Source organism: Lolium rigidum, chromosome 5 (assembly GCF_022539505.1).
Source record: "Lolium rigidum isolate FL_2022 chromosome 5, APGP_CSIRO_Lrig_0.1, whole genome shotgun sequence".
Classification (NCBI taxonomy): Eukaryota; Viridiplantae; Streptophyta; class Magnoliopsida; order Poales; family Poaceae; genus Lolium; species Lolium rigidum.
The window spans coordinates 251,308,111-251,322,695 of NC_061512.1; the positions used below are offsets into that span (position 1 = coordinate 251,308,111).

The following is a 14,585-nucleotide window of genomic DNA, read 5'->3' on the forward strand; positions in this document are numbered from 1 at the left end:
CAGTGGACAACGTCAACAAGGATTAAGCAAGTAAAGGAACAACGGAAGCAAAGTGAAAGTACCTAACATACACTGCACAAACAAGAGAATTATTCCGTAGGTGTAGGATTTCGGCAAACAAGACCATTTGCTCAATCGCACCTGCATGCAAACATTCTCTTCAAATGCCCAAACACCCGCGAGCGCGTGCTACATACCACACCATTTGCTCAATCGGATTCAGCGCGCGGCTGCTCTCTCACCGGGAAGCGGTGGATACAGTCACCCCACGGGCCCTCGTCGGCGCCGGGCACCGCCGCACCGTCACCGTCGGCGGCGACGCGCTCCCACACGGCGCTGTTCGCCTTGGGGCCGCTCCCCATGCCGAGCTGCCACACGCGGTCGCCCCGCCGGACCCGCCCCTTGGCCTCGTGGTACGCGAGCTGGTACCACAGAGACGCCGCCGACTGGTTGCCGAACCGTTGGAACGTCCCGAGCGCCGCCTCCGCCTCCCTATCCCCGACGCCCAGCCCCTCCGCCAGCATCCGTATCATCGGCATCCCCGGCGCTGGCAGGCAAAGGTGCTTCGCGGCGGCGAGGAAGTTCGGCTTCGGCACGGTATCCTGGCCGTCTTCCTCGGGGAGCTTCTTGGTGTTATTCTGTCGGTGATTGAAGTGGAACCGCACGAGCGCCGCGGCGTACCGGAGCTTCTCGTGCCACGGGAGGATTTCGGCGCCGAGGGCGGACAAGTGTGCGCGTAGGAGGTCCTGCGCCACGCCGCCGAGGCCGCGGCCGATGCTGAACCCGGTGATGCCCTCGTCATCCTCCTCCCTCAACGCCGATGCGTATCCGTGGTCGTCGGCCACGAGGTTAGTACGCGTCAGGGCGACGAGACGGTACTTGGTCGGCGGTCCCGCCGCGACGGCATTCGAGTTCGACAGCAACGCGGCAGAGCAGCCGGTGCGGAAGAAGCAGTTCAGCAGCAGCTTGCTGGGATCCTTCCCAGCGTACCACCCGACCGTGACGATCTCTGCGCTGACGACGACCGCGTACTGGACTGCCCCGTCGTGCGCCCTCAAGACGCCTCTCGCGACGTCCACGCCCACGACGCCCGCGGAGCACCCCATGCCGGACAGGCTGAACGCCTTCACGTCCCCGCGCATGCCATACCTGTTCACGATCACCGCAGCCAGCGACGGCGCGGGGCAGAACCCGCTGCAGCTGACGACGAGCGCGCCCACCGCGGACGGGAGCACGCCGGTCTTCGCGAACAGCTCGTCGAGCGTGGGGAAGAAGAGCGCCCCCACCTCGTGCATGGCGTCGGCGTGCGTGGCCGACGGCGGGATGCGGTGCAGCGAGGGCGGGAAGTAGGTCTCGTCGCACATGCCGCTGGCCTCGACGACCCGGGACATGAACTCCACGCTGCCGTCGTCGAAGCAGCCGATGAGGCGGAAGTGCTCGAGGAGGGCCGGGGTCGTGACGCGCAGCCGCCGGGGAGGCCTCAGGTACGCGAAGTCCACCAGGTTGATGTCCGCGCGCCGGCCGGAGCGCCGCCGCAGCAGCAGCAGCATCGCGCAGACCGGGAGGAGGTAGAGTGAAGCGTGGCGGTGGAGGACGAAGACGAAGAGCTCGGCCAGGATGCAGAGGAGCAGGGTGGCCACGCTGAAGAGGCTGTGCACGGCGGCGAGGAGGCGGCCTTTGTGCGCCATCTCCATGATCGTTTGGCGTACGTCTACGTTGGTCTTGCGATCTCTAGATTTTTGGTCGTCGGTGTGACTACTGTGTAGTGGTCTTGTGTTGTGTGTTCTCGGAGCTGAAAGACGTAGCGGGTGAAGTATCGCATACTTTTCTAATGGCACGGTAGAAGAAGGTAGTAGTATTCTTCCTGGGTAAAAGAGGCAACGGGAAGCTGGAGTAAGTATATTTTTTTGATGGTAACGTAAAAGGGCATAATATTATTTTCCCTACACACTAAAAACGCGTCAAAATATCAAAATGTAGAGTCACGAAAAAGTTGCATCACTTATCTTTGGACGGGAGCAGATGAAACAAATGAGTTACGATAATACAAAACACAGCCTTAACTAGAGCCGCCAAACAAAATCACCATTTTTGTAGAAAAATAAACAAGATCTCCTGATAGTGTAAGAAGGCAGTAGTGGTTTTTTTGCTGGAAAGTTTGAAGTGTAATTTGAGTCCTGGATCTATCAGGGCATCAGGCTACACATGCCATAGGCTGCCTTCTATTCCTGCAGCACTTACCGCTCGGTACTTCCTTCCATATGCTAAGAGCATCTCCACTCGTCCCCCCGACGAGGCCCCCAGCGAGCGTTTTTTCCATCCGGACGGCGTAATTCGGCCCAGTCGCGCCCCCGGTTCCTCGTTTTCGTCCGGATTTGGGCCTAAATCCATCCGGCGATCCCACGCCATCCCCGGCCCCCGGGGAGCGCTCGGGGACTCGGACGAAACGAAGCGCGCGTGGCCCCAACTTGTCGGCGACAATGGCCTCCGATCTACGGCAAAACCCTCGTCTTCCCGATCTACGGCAAAACCCTCGTCTTCCCGATCTACGGCAATACCCTCGTCGAACGAAAGCTTTGAACTCTCAAGTGGTGCAACATAGATAGATTATATATATATTTCGAATATAATTCGAATAAACATAAAAATTACATATAAAAACTTTAAAACTAAACTACTTCTTCTTCTTCTTAGAAGGCCCCGCCTCATCGTCGTCGCGGCGACGCTTCCGGCTCGTCACCTCCTCGTCGGAGGAAGTTGAGTCCTCGTCGTCGTCCTCATCAGCCTCTTCGTCCTCCTCCTCCTGCTCCTCCTCCTGCTCCTGCTCCTCCTCCTCTTCCTCGGCCTCTTCCTCGTCGTCCCACTCGTCCTCGCTGGCCGGCGGGGGGGAATCGTCGCTGCTGGACGATGCAGCTGGATCCCACCAATGGCGCCATCCAGGCGGCTTCCCCTCGCTGTCGGTGTCCGATGGCCAAGAGATATCGCTCATGGTTGACGGAGGATGGTGACGAGAGAATCGGATGAATGGCGTCGCCCGTCGAAAACCGTATATGTAGGTCTCTCGACGAAAGAGAGCGCCGGTTGCTCTTCCGCGGAGTTCGTGCTCCATTACGGCGGTTCTCGCATCGAGGCCACTTCGACCGTTCCCGACGAGTCGTTTCGGCTCTCCAGTCCACTTCGCGACGGTTCAATGCGTCGAGGGAACTCCGACGATTGCCCTTCCCGGTGACTGCGCCGTCGCTATGCACGCGGTGGGTGCGCGTCCATGGGCTCGCGGCTGGAAAAATGGGCCTCCCCAGACCAAAAACTACATCCATCCGGCGCTAAATTTCGCCGGATTTGGGCGTGGGGAGCCCAAACGAGTGGGGATGCTCTAACACTCGGAGGACCAGTCAGTAGCACTAGGTAGAACATGCAATGACGCCGTGCAAGGAGCTAGCACCGCCTAGCGAGAGTGATGGACTGATGGTACACACAGACACAGTGCATACACGAGAGTGCGCAGGCAGCAACGCAATGCGTGGTTGTAGTTAAACCGAGGCTTTCCTCTTCTACCCCCGTCGATGAGGTCCATCCGTTAACTTCGAGTAAATTTTAGAAAAACACCACATTACCGCACGAAGTTCGTAAACCCATCACTATCGGCGAAATTGTAAAAAACCACATGTATTGCGCGAATTTGTTGTAGTGTCCACTGATTCGGTTTTTAGCTGCGCTAAAAGGGTTTTTTTAACGAGTATGTTCCTCCTGTTATTCACTCACTACGGGAACAAGCTTCTACGCCGACGGCCCCGCACCGTTGGCACAGTGCATTGCACCGTCGGCACAGTCTCTGCCGATGGTGACCGTCGGCGTAGCACCGTCGGCACAGCTGGCGCCGGGGACTGCGCAGGTACCGTCGGCATAGCAGGTCACTGTCGGTACAGTCGTACGCCGACGGCTTGACGGTGGCCGTCGGCCGCCCCACCGTCGGCACAGGAAACCTACCGTCACGCCGGCTGCCGTCAACATGCCCAGCTGTGCTGACGGTTACACCGTCGGCACAGTTTCACCTTTTTTTTTCCCAGAACGGGTGGCAAACTGTGGCGATTTAAACTGGAAAAATGACGCGAAGCGGCACTGCTGTGCTGACGGTGTCACCGTCGGCACAGACCCTGCCATTTGGCACAGCTATAGGCCTATGCCGACGGTGACACCGTCGGCACAGCCAGCCAGTTTTTTTCCAGATTTTTGCCGTTTTGGCTCAATTAGCTCAGAAAATCGCACAAAATGCATAGATTATAACATTGAATGTCCAGTAACATATATAGCACCATAGAGCACAAAGATATCACCATACAGCACCAAATCTCACAAATATAGCATCAAATCCCACAAATAGCACAAATATAGCATACAAGACCATCATGAAGCACAAATATAGCACAAATCCACTACAAAGATGGAATGTGTCATCATGTAGCTAGTACAATGTAGCAACTATGAAGGTGCACCACCGGGAGGGTACCACTGATCCAGCTCGTCGGTGTTGAAGCGAGGGAAAGTTGCTTCGACGGTGCTCGGGGAGGTAGAACCACGACGAGAGCCACCGGAAGTAGTACCATGCCGCGGGAGGCCAGAAGCACCAGGAGAATGACGACCGGGGTGCAACGGTGTACCATTCCCGGATTCTCCCAATCCCTACATGTTTGAGGGAGTTAGCAACTTAGCCATGTAACACCAAGTTAGCAACTTAGCCAAGTTAGCAACTTAGCCATGTAACACCAAGTTAGCAACTTAGCCATTCCCGGATTCTCCCAATCCGATGCTCGATTTCTGACGAAACCCTAGTTCTGTTGACCGCGCCGTCTACCCCTTTGACAGCATCCCATCGGGGGTCCCCCGGTGGGCATATGCCTCCATTTGAGCTTGGTTAGGTCATAGGTACATGTGGAAACAAGGATCATCCCATATGATCCCAAGGTTCTCTCCGGTTCACCTCCGAGGGAGTTCCCCCCTATACATGCAAAATCTGCCTAAGTGTAGGAACCCCCTGTCCGAGAAGCCGGACACACCCGGGGGGTAGCATTGGATATAGAACCATCTCAAATCACTTTTGTGCATTCCATGTGGACACACACAAGTTTTGGGGCCATTCCCTAGATCCGATGCTTGATTTCTGATGAAACCCTAGTTCTGTTGACCGCGCCGTCTACCCCTTTGACTGCATCCCATCGGGGTCCCCGGTGGGCATATGCCTCCATTTGAGCTTGGTTAGGTCATAGGTACATGTGGAAACAAGGATCATCCCATATGATCCCAAGGTTCTCTCCGGTTCACCTCCGAGGGAGTTCCCCCCTATACATGCAGAATCTGCCTAAGTGTAGGAACCCCTGTCCGAGAAGCCGGACACACCCGGGGGGTAGCATTGGATATAGAACCATCTCAAATCACTTTTGTGCATGCCATGTGGACACACACAAGTTTTGGGGCCATTCCCTAGATCTGATGCTCGATTTCTGACGAAACCCTAGTTCTGTTGACCGCGCCGTCTACCCCTTTGACTGCATCCCATCGGGGGTCCCCCGGTGGGCATATGCCTCCATTTGAGCTTGGTTAGGTCATAGGTACATGTGGAAACAAGGATCATCCCATATGATCCCAAGGTTCTCTCCGGTTCACCTCCGAGGGAGTTCCCCCGAGACTGCATCCCTTTCCTGCTACTTCTCTCCCGCCTTTTTTTCCTGCCCACCCTTTCCCGCTGCTTCTCTCCCGCCCTTTTTTTCTAGCCCACCCTTTTCCGCTCCTTCTCTCCCGCCTTTTTTTCCCGCCATGATTTCCCACCAAGTTTTCCCGCCCACCCTTTCCCGCCCATTCTCTCCCGCAAAGTTTTCCCGCCGTTTCAGCCCCTCGTCGGTCTATATATAGCCGTGTCTTCTCCAATAACAGCACCAGCAACATTTCTCCCCTCATCACTTCTCTCATCCAACAGCACCACAAAATCCTCTGAGCTGAGCTACCGCTGAGATGGCTCCTCGTCACCGTAGCAACACGGGCTTCATCGGCGTTCGCCTGCGGCCTGCGGGACATTTCGCGGCTGAAATCACCGCCGGTGGTACGCGTGTGTGGCTCGGCACCTTCTACACGAAGGAGGCTGCTGCCCGCGCATACGACGTTGCGGCTTGGAGGTTTGGCCGGCCGCGCCACGAAATGAACTTCCCGGAGATCAAGTCTCTGACGGAAGCTCAGAGTCTCTCTACTGAGCCGCTACTTCGCTCACAGGGTGAAGCGCGGCGGTTGACATAGGCATCCCCAATGGGCCTGCCAAAGATAGTACCCGGGGTTTACTGAAGGGCCACTACCCGAAGAATAAGAAGACTCGGAAGCCCAAGATATTATTAAGGAAAGCTAGAGTTGTAGTAGGAAGTGTTATTTGTAATCTTGCGGGATGAGTTAGAAACCTCCCCGGACTCTGTAATTTGTACAATACGAATCCCTCGGCTCCGCCTCATATATAAGGGGGAGTCGAGGGATGAGAGAGGCATCGAATCAATTGTTGAGCAAACCCTAATTTCTATTTCGTCGAGTACTTTTTCGGCTGAAACCTTCGAGATCTACTTGCCCTCTACATCCAACGAAACCCTAGTCTACTACTTGTAGGCATTGACAAGTTAATCCCTTGTCAATTGGCGCCGTCTGTGGGAATTTAGAGGCGACAAGGAGCTGATCTCGATGGCACGTTCAGGATCGTCGACTTCATCGGCAGCAAGCAACATCATGGACAAAGGTAAACAGATCGAAACTGGTCTTGTTGATTTTGTACCTCGCCCGCCCTCCCGTTTGGATGCATATACGTATATGGAGGAGCCCATGGAGATGACGTTCGGAAGGTTCCACTTTCGCGTCGGGAAGGAAGGAACTTATCGTCTCGAAATTCCGACCTTCTCGAAGTTTTCTGTGGAACATACTGAATCTTCAAGCTCGGCATCATCGGTCGAGTCCGGCGACGAAGGAACCTCTTCGCCACGCCTCGTCAACACCAAGGCAAGCGAAAAACTCGCCAAGATCTTCAGCGACATGTCTTTCGAGTCGTCTGCGGACTCCTATATAAGCAGCGATTCCGAAAGCATCGATAGCTTCGATTTCATCGACAAATCTATCACCATTGGAAAGGTCTTCACCAATCTCTATGATGGTGTCACCGAATCCAGCAAGGCGCCGAATTCAAAATATCATCAAATCTACGCCATTGGAGAAGCTAGTCGCGATCAGGATGAAACGTCGGAGGCTTTCGACGATCTGGGAAATCCATACGTCGATCCCTCTGACTTAAGGCGAGGATTAGGCAGCAAATACGTCGGGCCTACACCACGTATGAGAGTTCAACTGCCACAAGCAGCATGGGACAGAGCCGCAAGAGCTATGGATGGTTCAGAACCAATGGCGACAACCGCCACGATCGAAGAATTGCAGGCATACCAATATAGACTCGCTCGAGCTGGAAGGGAATTGGAAAAACAAACAGCTGATTTGAACAGAAGAAAGGAGGCAGCTTCCGCGTCAAGCAGGCGAAGGGCAGACCTCAGTCGACATTCAGGAACTTCGGGAGACAGCCACAGAGAAGCTCGGAATAGGGCAAGGTCAAGATTGCAAAACATACCTGAAGCAGAAAGAGAGAATCTAGTTCAAAACCTCGATATGTCCTTTATGTCGATAGACACGAGAGGAAACATCATTCCAAAGACACCGGAAGCTGGGTATATGGCGACACAAGCCTTTATCGTCGCATCTAGGCCACCTCCTGGAGATCCAAGGGAAGCATTGTATAACATGGCCATGGCAGGTGTTGGGGCCATGGGAACAGCGTTCGCATCGACGCCTCCCGAAGGATCAGCAAGGCAAAATAGTCCACGACCTGCGGTCGCAGCAGCAGCTCCCGAAAGAACAGGCGAAGCAAGGGACGCAGAAACTCAGGCAAGGGTAGACAGGGCGCGACAACATAGAAGGGAACATCGACACTCTCCAGACATAGCCGAAGAGGATATGTGTGGGCTACCATGTTTTACTAGAAGGGTCCGAAAAACTCGGGTGCCCTCAGGGTTTAAGCTACCCGATAATTTCAAGAAATTCGACGGCTTGCAGGATCCTGAGGATTGGCTGGTAGATTACCTCGAGACAGTGAAATTAATTGGCGGAACAAGGGCAACAGCAATGCAAAGCATTCAGGTGCACTTGAGTGGAGCCGCGAGATCTTGGATAAAGAAGCTTCCGGTAGGTTCCATCGACAGCTGGACTGATTTTGAGGACATATTCATCAAGAATTTCCGGTCTACGTGCAAAAAGCCTGCGACACTCGAGGAGTTGAGATCATGTCGACAAAAACATGATGAATCAATGAGGAAGTACATCCAAAGATGGAATATCATCAAAAACTCGGCAGAAAACATATCTGACGAGAGAGCCATAGATGCGTTTGTTGCAGGGGTTCGACGAGGAGATTTCGTGGAGGATTTGGGAAGAACTAATCCAAAAATAGTGTCAGCATTAATGGAGATAGCAAACAAATGGGCAGATGGCGAAGATGCTGTACACAACAAGAGACACAGGTCACCGGAGGAAGACCGCAGTCGAAATTATCAGGGCAGGCGACGATTTTCTCGATTCTCGAGTTATGATCCACCTGGCCAAATTTCGGCTGGGTTTCGTACAGGCGCTGGAGGAAGCAATAGAGATAACTATCAACGAAGCAACGAGCAGCGAAGTGACAACAGAGATGATTCGCGAAATAACAGGCCAAACAATGGACCCAGGTTTCAGAGGCCCTTCGTGACCCCTGAGGATATGATGAACGGTCCATGTCAGATGCATTTCTTTGTCGACAGCAATGGGGTAAGGCAGTCAGGACATTTGCAGAAAGACTGTCGGAATTTTCAAGCGATGATGAGGGTTGCCGCGCAAGCCCATGCTCAGACAGCAAGTCGAAATCCCCAAGGACCTAGGAGTGAGATCCACCTACCGCCTCCTCCCGCAATTACAGAAGAAAATCGACATCAGCTTAGAATAGCGGCAGCACCAGCACTACCACCATATGTCGATCCCAACTCCCATGGAGCAGTCTCGATGATTCAGAAAGGCAGACCTTCTAATAGAGCTCAGAAAGTAATTTCGCGGCAGGTGTTCATGGCAGAAAAGATGCCTCCACCAACAGTTGAGTATCTCAATTGGTCGGGACAAGATATTGGTTTCACAATTGCGGATCACCCGCAGCAAGTTCCTCGACCAGGGCAATCAGCACTTATTTTGCCAGCAGTGATCGCAGGATTCGATGTATCTCGAGTTTTCATCGACGGAGGAAGCAGTTTAAACCTTATGTATGCAGATACATTAAGGAAGATGAACATATCCTTGGCAAACCTCAAACCAACGGATACGCGTTTTCACGGCATCACACCAGAGAAGCCAAGTTACCCACTGGGGAGGATCAATCTCGACGTTCAGTTTGGCACCCGAGAGAACTACAGGATTGAAAGGCTGGAGTTTGAAGTCGTGGATTTCCCATCACAGTACCACGCTCTGTTGGGGCGCCCAGCATACGCTAGGTTTATGGCAGTACCACATTACACATACCTATTATGGAGGATGCCCGGACCTAAGGGGCCAATCACAATCAAAGGAAGTTTTGCGCTTGCCGATAAATGTGATAAGGATTTTCATCGGCTCTCAGAAACCTTCGGGATGCAAGCAGAGTATATGGAGTCAAAGGTCACGACAGACTACGACGTACTACTATATGTGGGGAGGCCTAGCAAGGAGTCAACCTTTAACACAGCAAAGGATTCCAAGGAAGTACAGATTCACCCAACAGATCCGAAGAAAACGACGTCCATTGCAAATAACATGGACCTCGCATAGGAAAGCGCGCTCGTCGAGTTCCTCCGTGAGCACTGGAAAATCTTCGCATGGTGTCCAGCTGACATGCCAGGAGTACCCAGGGAACTTACCGAGCACCACCTACACTTAGATCCAATCGCAAAACCAATCAAACAACCTCTGCGGCGTTTTTCGGAACCAAACCGCAAGGCTATGCTGTCGGAAATTAACAGACTCAGAGAGGCAGGTTTTATCAAAGAAATACATACAGAGGCTACATGGGTAGCTAACCCAGTGTTAGTGCCGAAGAAAAACACGAAAGTCCTTCGCATGTGCGTCGACTTCACGTGTCTCAACAAACATTGTCCAAAGGATCACTTTCCCCTCCCGAGGATCGATCAAATTATCGACTCCACGGCAGGATGCGAACGTCTTTCCTTCCTGGATGCTTATTCTGGTTATAACCAGGTCAGATTAAAAGAAGATGATGAGGTGAAAATAGCGTTCATCACTCCCTACGGCGTGTTCTGCTATCGAACAATGCCCTTCGGTTTGAAAAACGCGGGAGCAACATATCAGCGGATGATGCAGAAATGCTTAGCAACACAGATCGGGAAAAATGTACAAGTATACATCGACGATGTCGTCATAACATCCAAAAAAGGCGACACGCTAATCGAGGATTTGAAGGAAACTTTCGACAACCTCGATAAGTTCTGTCTCAAGCTGAATCCGACAAAGTGCTCTTTTGGCGTCCCTGCAGGAGAACTTCTCGGGTTCTTAGTCTCATCAAGAGGGATTAAAGCAAACCCCGAAAAAATACAGGCCATCGTAACAATGAGGAAGCCAACAAAGTTGAAAGAAGTACAACAGTTAACCGGGCGAGTCGCAGCTTTAAGCAGATTCGTCGCCAGGTTAGGAGGAAAGGCGTTACCATTTTACACCTTGATCAAACAAGGAGAGAAGTTCCAATGGAACGAAGAGGCGGACAGAGCCTTCGAGGACCTCAAGCGCAAAATCTCGACACCTCCAATCTTGGTGGCACCGAAAGAGAAGGAACCTCTGTTGTTATATATTGCGGCTACACCTCAAGTGGTAAGCACAGTACTTGTCGTTGAAAGAGAAGAAGAAGGAAAACTCCATGGAGTACAGAGGCCAGTATACTTCGTCAGCGAAGTTTTATCGCCTTCAAAACAGAGATACCCTCAGTATCAAAAGCTAGCATATGGAGTATTCACAACCGCAAGAAAATTACGGTACTATTTTTCGGCACACCCGATCATAGTAGTCAATGAAGCTCCTTTGTCCAATATACTCAACAATCCAGAAGCTACAGGTCGTGTCTCCCTTTGGGGAATAGAACTTTCCCCTCGGGACATCACGTATGAAAAAAAAAAAGCAATCAAGTCGCAGATTCTACCAGACTTCATCGCAGAGTGGATGGAGCTGCAAAATACAGGACCACCGGATTTATCGAGAACTTGGACCATGAACTTCGACGGGTCCAAGAGATTAGAAGGAGTTGGCGCAGGTGTGATACTAATATCACCTGAAGGCGACAAATTGAAATACGTTCTGAGGATGACGTTTCCAAACGCGTCTAATAATGAGGCAGAATACGAAGCCCTCATACATGGGATGAAGATGGCGAAAGCCTGCGGTGCAACTCGACTAAAAATCTTTGGCGACTCGCAGTTGGTAGCACAGCAAGTCATGAACCAATGCGACGCAGTCAATAACAGTATGATAGCATACAAGGAAGTCTACAACGAGCTCGAGAAGTTGTTCGATGGATGCGAAGTAAATCACATCAGTAGATTGAGCAATGACGAAGCCGACGTTCTTGCAAACATCGGGTCGCAATGTCTCGCAGTGCCGCCAGGTGTATTTTGGGAAGAGATAGCAGAGAGATCTACGAAATCGACAAAACCAAAAAAGAAGGAGAAAAAACCCTCGGGGGCTACCAAAGAAGTACTGGAGGAAGAAGAAGAAGATCAGGACCTAGTTATGATGATACAGGTACCATGGATGCAGGTGTACATATCATACATCCTGAAGAAAGAAATACCCGACGATCCAGTTGAAGCAAGGCGAGGTATTAGACGATCAAGAGCTTTTACTGTGGTCAAAGGGGAGCTATACAAACGAAGTATTTCGGGAGTACTACAAAGGTGTGTCACACCCGAAGAAGGAAGGATGATCCTGAAAGAGGTACACGAAGGAATTTGCGGTCACCACGCGAGCAGCCGAGCTATAGCTGCCAAAGTCTTTCGAGCTGGATTTTATTGGTTGACAGCAATAGAAGAGATAGTACGAACCTGTGATGCGTGCCAGAGGTTTGCCGCAAAACCTCACTCCCCGGCAGCAGAGCTGATGCCAATACCTTTGTCTTGGCCCTTTGCTCAATGGGGCCTCGATATGGTGGGAAAGCTACACAAATCCTGGCCAGGAGGGAAGGAGTATATGTTGGTAGCTGTCGACAAATTCACGAAGTAGATAGAAGCGAAGCCGATAAATTCACCGGATGGAGCATCCGCCGTCAAATTCATAAAAAGTATCGTCTTCAGATTTGGGGTGCCACATAGCATCGTCACAGACAATGGCAGTAACTTTACATCCCATGAATTCAAGGATTACTGTGAAGAAGTGGGTATCAAGCTACACTTTGCGTCGGTTGCGCACCCGCAAACCAATGGTCAAGTCGAGAAAGCCAATGGCATCATCTGCAACGGCATCAAGAAACGCTTGTTAGCACCACTGGAGAAAGCTCGACACACCTGGCCAGAGGAGTTGCCCAGTTTATTGTGGAGCATACGAACAACACCAAAAACAGCGACACAAGAAACTCCGTTCTTTTTGGTCCATGGAGCGGAAGCAGTACTGCCAATTGAGATAGAACATGATTCCCCACGAGTCGTGGAATGTGACGAAGAGGTGTCGAGAAAAGCGTTAGAAGATGACGTCGATGCACTTGACGAAGCTAGAGATGAAGTACTCTCTCGAGTAACCAAATATCAACAGGACTTGAAGAATTACCACAGTCGACGTTTACGGCCAAGATCCTTTCAGGTGGGAGACTTAGTTCTTCGGCTCACGCAAAAAAGTCATGAAAAGCTCGAGTCACCATGGCTTGGCCCTTACATCGTCACGGAAGTAATCGGAGGAGGAGCATACAGGATAAAAAGACAAGAAGACAGGGGTGGAGGAGCAAAACCCCTGGAACGTGGCACAACTCAGGCGGTTCTACGCCTAGAGTCGAAATATAGTCCTTGTAAAACTTCAATGTACTGAAACGCCCGCGAGTTTTCAGACGCACTCTTTTCCTTTTTCGGGGCACCGAGTGGGGCCGGGAAAGGTTTTTAATGAGGCGGGCTCGCGGTGCTGCAATATAGTAAAGATAGTTGAGATATACATTTTTTCGGCAGTTTCGGGGGCTTAGGCCTCAGACTTGCAAAATACATTCTAACCAATATTTCGCCTTGGTATAAAATACCTCGTGAAACAAACAAAGATACAAGATAGCGATCAAGAAAGGCACGGGGGCTCGTACCCGCAAATATAGCGCAATCAATACAGTCTAGTCGCTTTGGTTTAAAAACCTCGCGCATACAATAAAAAATTCGGCACCAAGACAAACGAGGGCTCAACAATGAAAAATAATTTGACGGCTTCACAATATAGAGTATATTCACAATATACAAAATAATCCTGAGAAAAAATCACAAGAAAAAATCAATGATGGCCTAGTATGTTATCTATGGTCATTCGATTTGAAGAACGAGTGCTATGCTCAGAGTAGCTGCCTCTCACGAAGAATTCAGAATCCATCCGAAGAAGTTCGTCCATCATAGCTTCGGCTACAGAGGTTACATAATCATCAATTCTGCTAACATCTCTTTTCTTTTTCGTCATCTTCGCCAAACACTTGGGGATAATTTGGTTCATATCAAATTTCGGGTGGCAGATTTTGATCATGATCATAGCAAATCTGGCGCCAGCAGAGAGCTGCGCCCGAATAAAGTCATGGATCTTCGGGGCATCTCTAAACTTCTCCATCAAGCCAAAAAGAGTATCGGGCGTTTCGTTCCGAGGAAACATTGTTTTATAAACCAACGACAAGGTTCTAGTACAGAAATCCAGAAAATCGCGAACCTGACAGGCGCGGTCTTGAAATCTGACAATTTGTCGGGTCCTTTCTGGAGTGGCCCAGAACAAACAGCCATGGTCAAGAGAGAGATTGACGAGCAAGTTGCTCCTTGTGTCTACCCTATCATCTTCGGCAGCAGCATCAAGCCAGGAACCTATTTAATGACAGCAGGAAGATTTCAAAAAAAAAAAAGAATACAGCATACAGGTAGAAGGAGCCTTGGTTCAAAATAGAATACCAGCTATATCGGCAGCGGCCTCATTCATCAACTCAAGCATGGAATTCTCTCGAGAGGTTGCTTTTTCAGCTTCGGAAACAGCAGCGTCCTTGGCAGCTACGGCCTCCTTGGCTTGTTGGAGAGCAAACTTTTCTCTTTCAGACGCCTTTCGAGATTGCTCCATCATCGCCAGAGTCTGTTTTTTCATGGATTGAAGTTGTTGTCGAAGTTCTTGCAAATCTTGCGACAAGTGTTTGCTTGAGGAACCTTCGATGAGGTTATCGTTGACTAATGTTTTCTTCGAGAATGAAGAAGCGGGCGAAGTTTCGGCAGAACAAGGATTGGCGGAGTAGTTATCAAATATTAACTGGA

At 51.1% G+C, this 14,585-nt stretch overlaps 1 protein-coding gene across 1 annotated transcript; it reads right to left on the reverse strand.

Moving 5' to 3' along the window:
* Positions 1-209: 209 nt before the first annotated feature.
* Positions 210-1,694, reverse strand: LOC124657448 (3-ketoacyl-CoA synthase 4-like). The gene has a single exon (XM_047196001.1). It carries the CDS (start codon positions 1,692-1,694, stop codon positions 210-212), a length of 1,485 nt encoding a protein of 494 aa, XP_047051957.1.
* Positions 1,695-14,585: the final 12,891 nt, after the last annotated feature.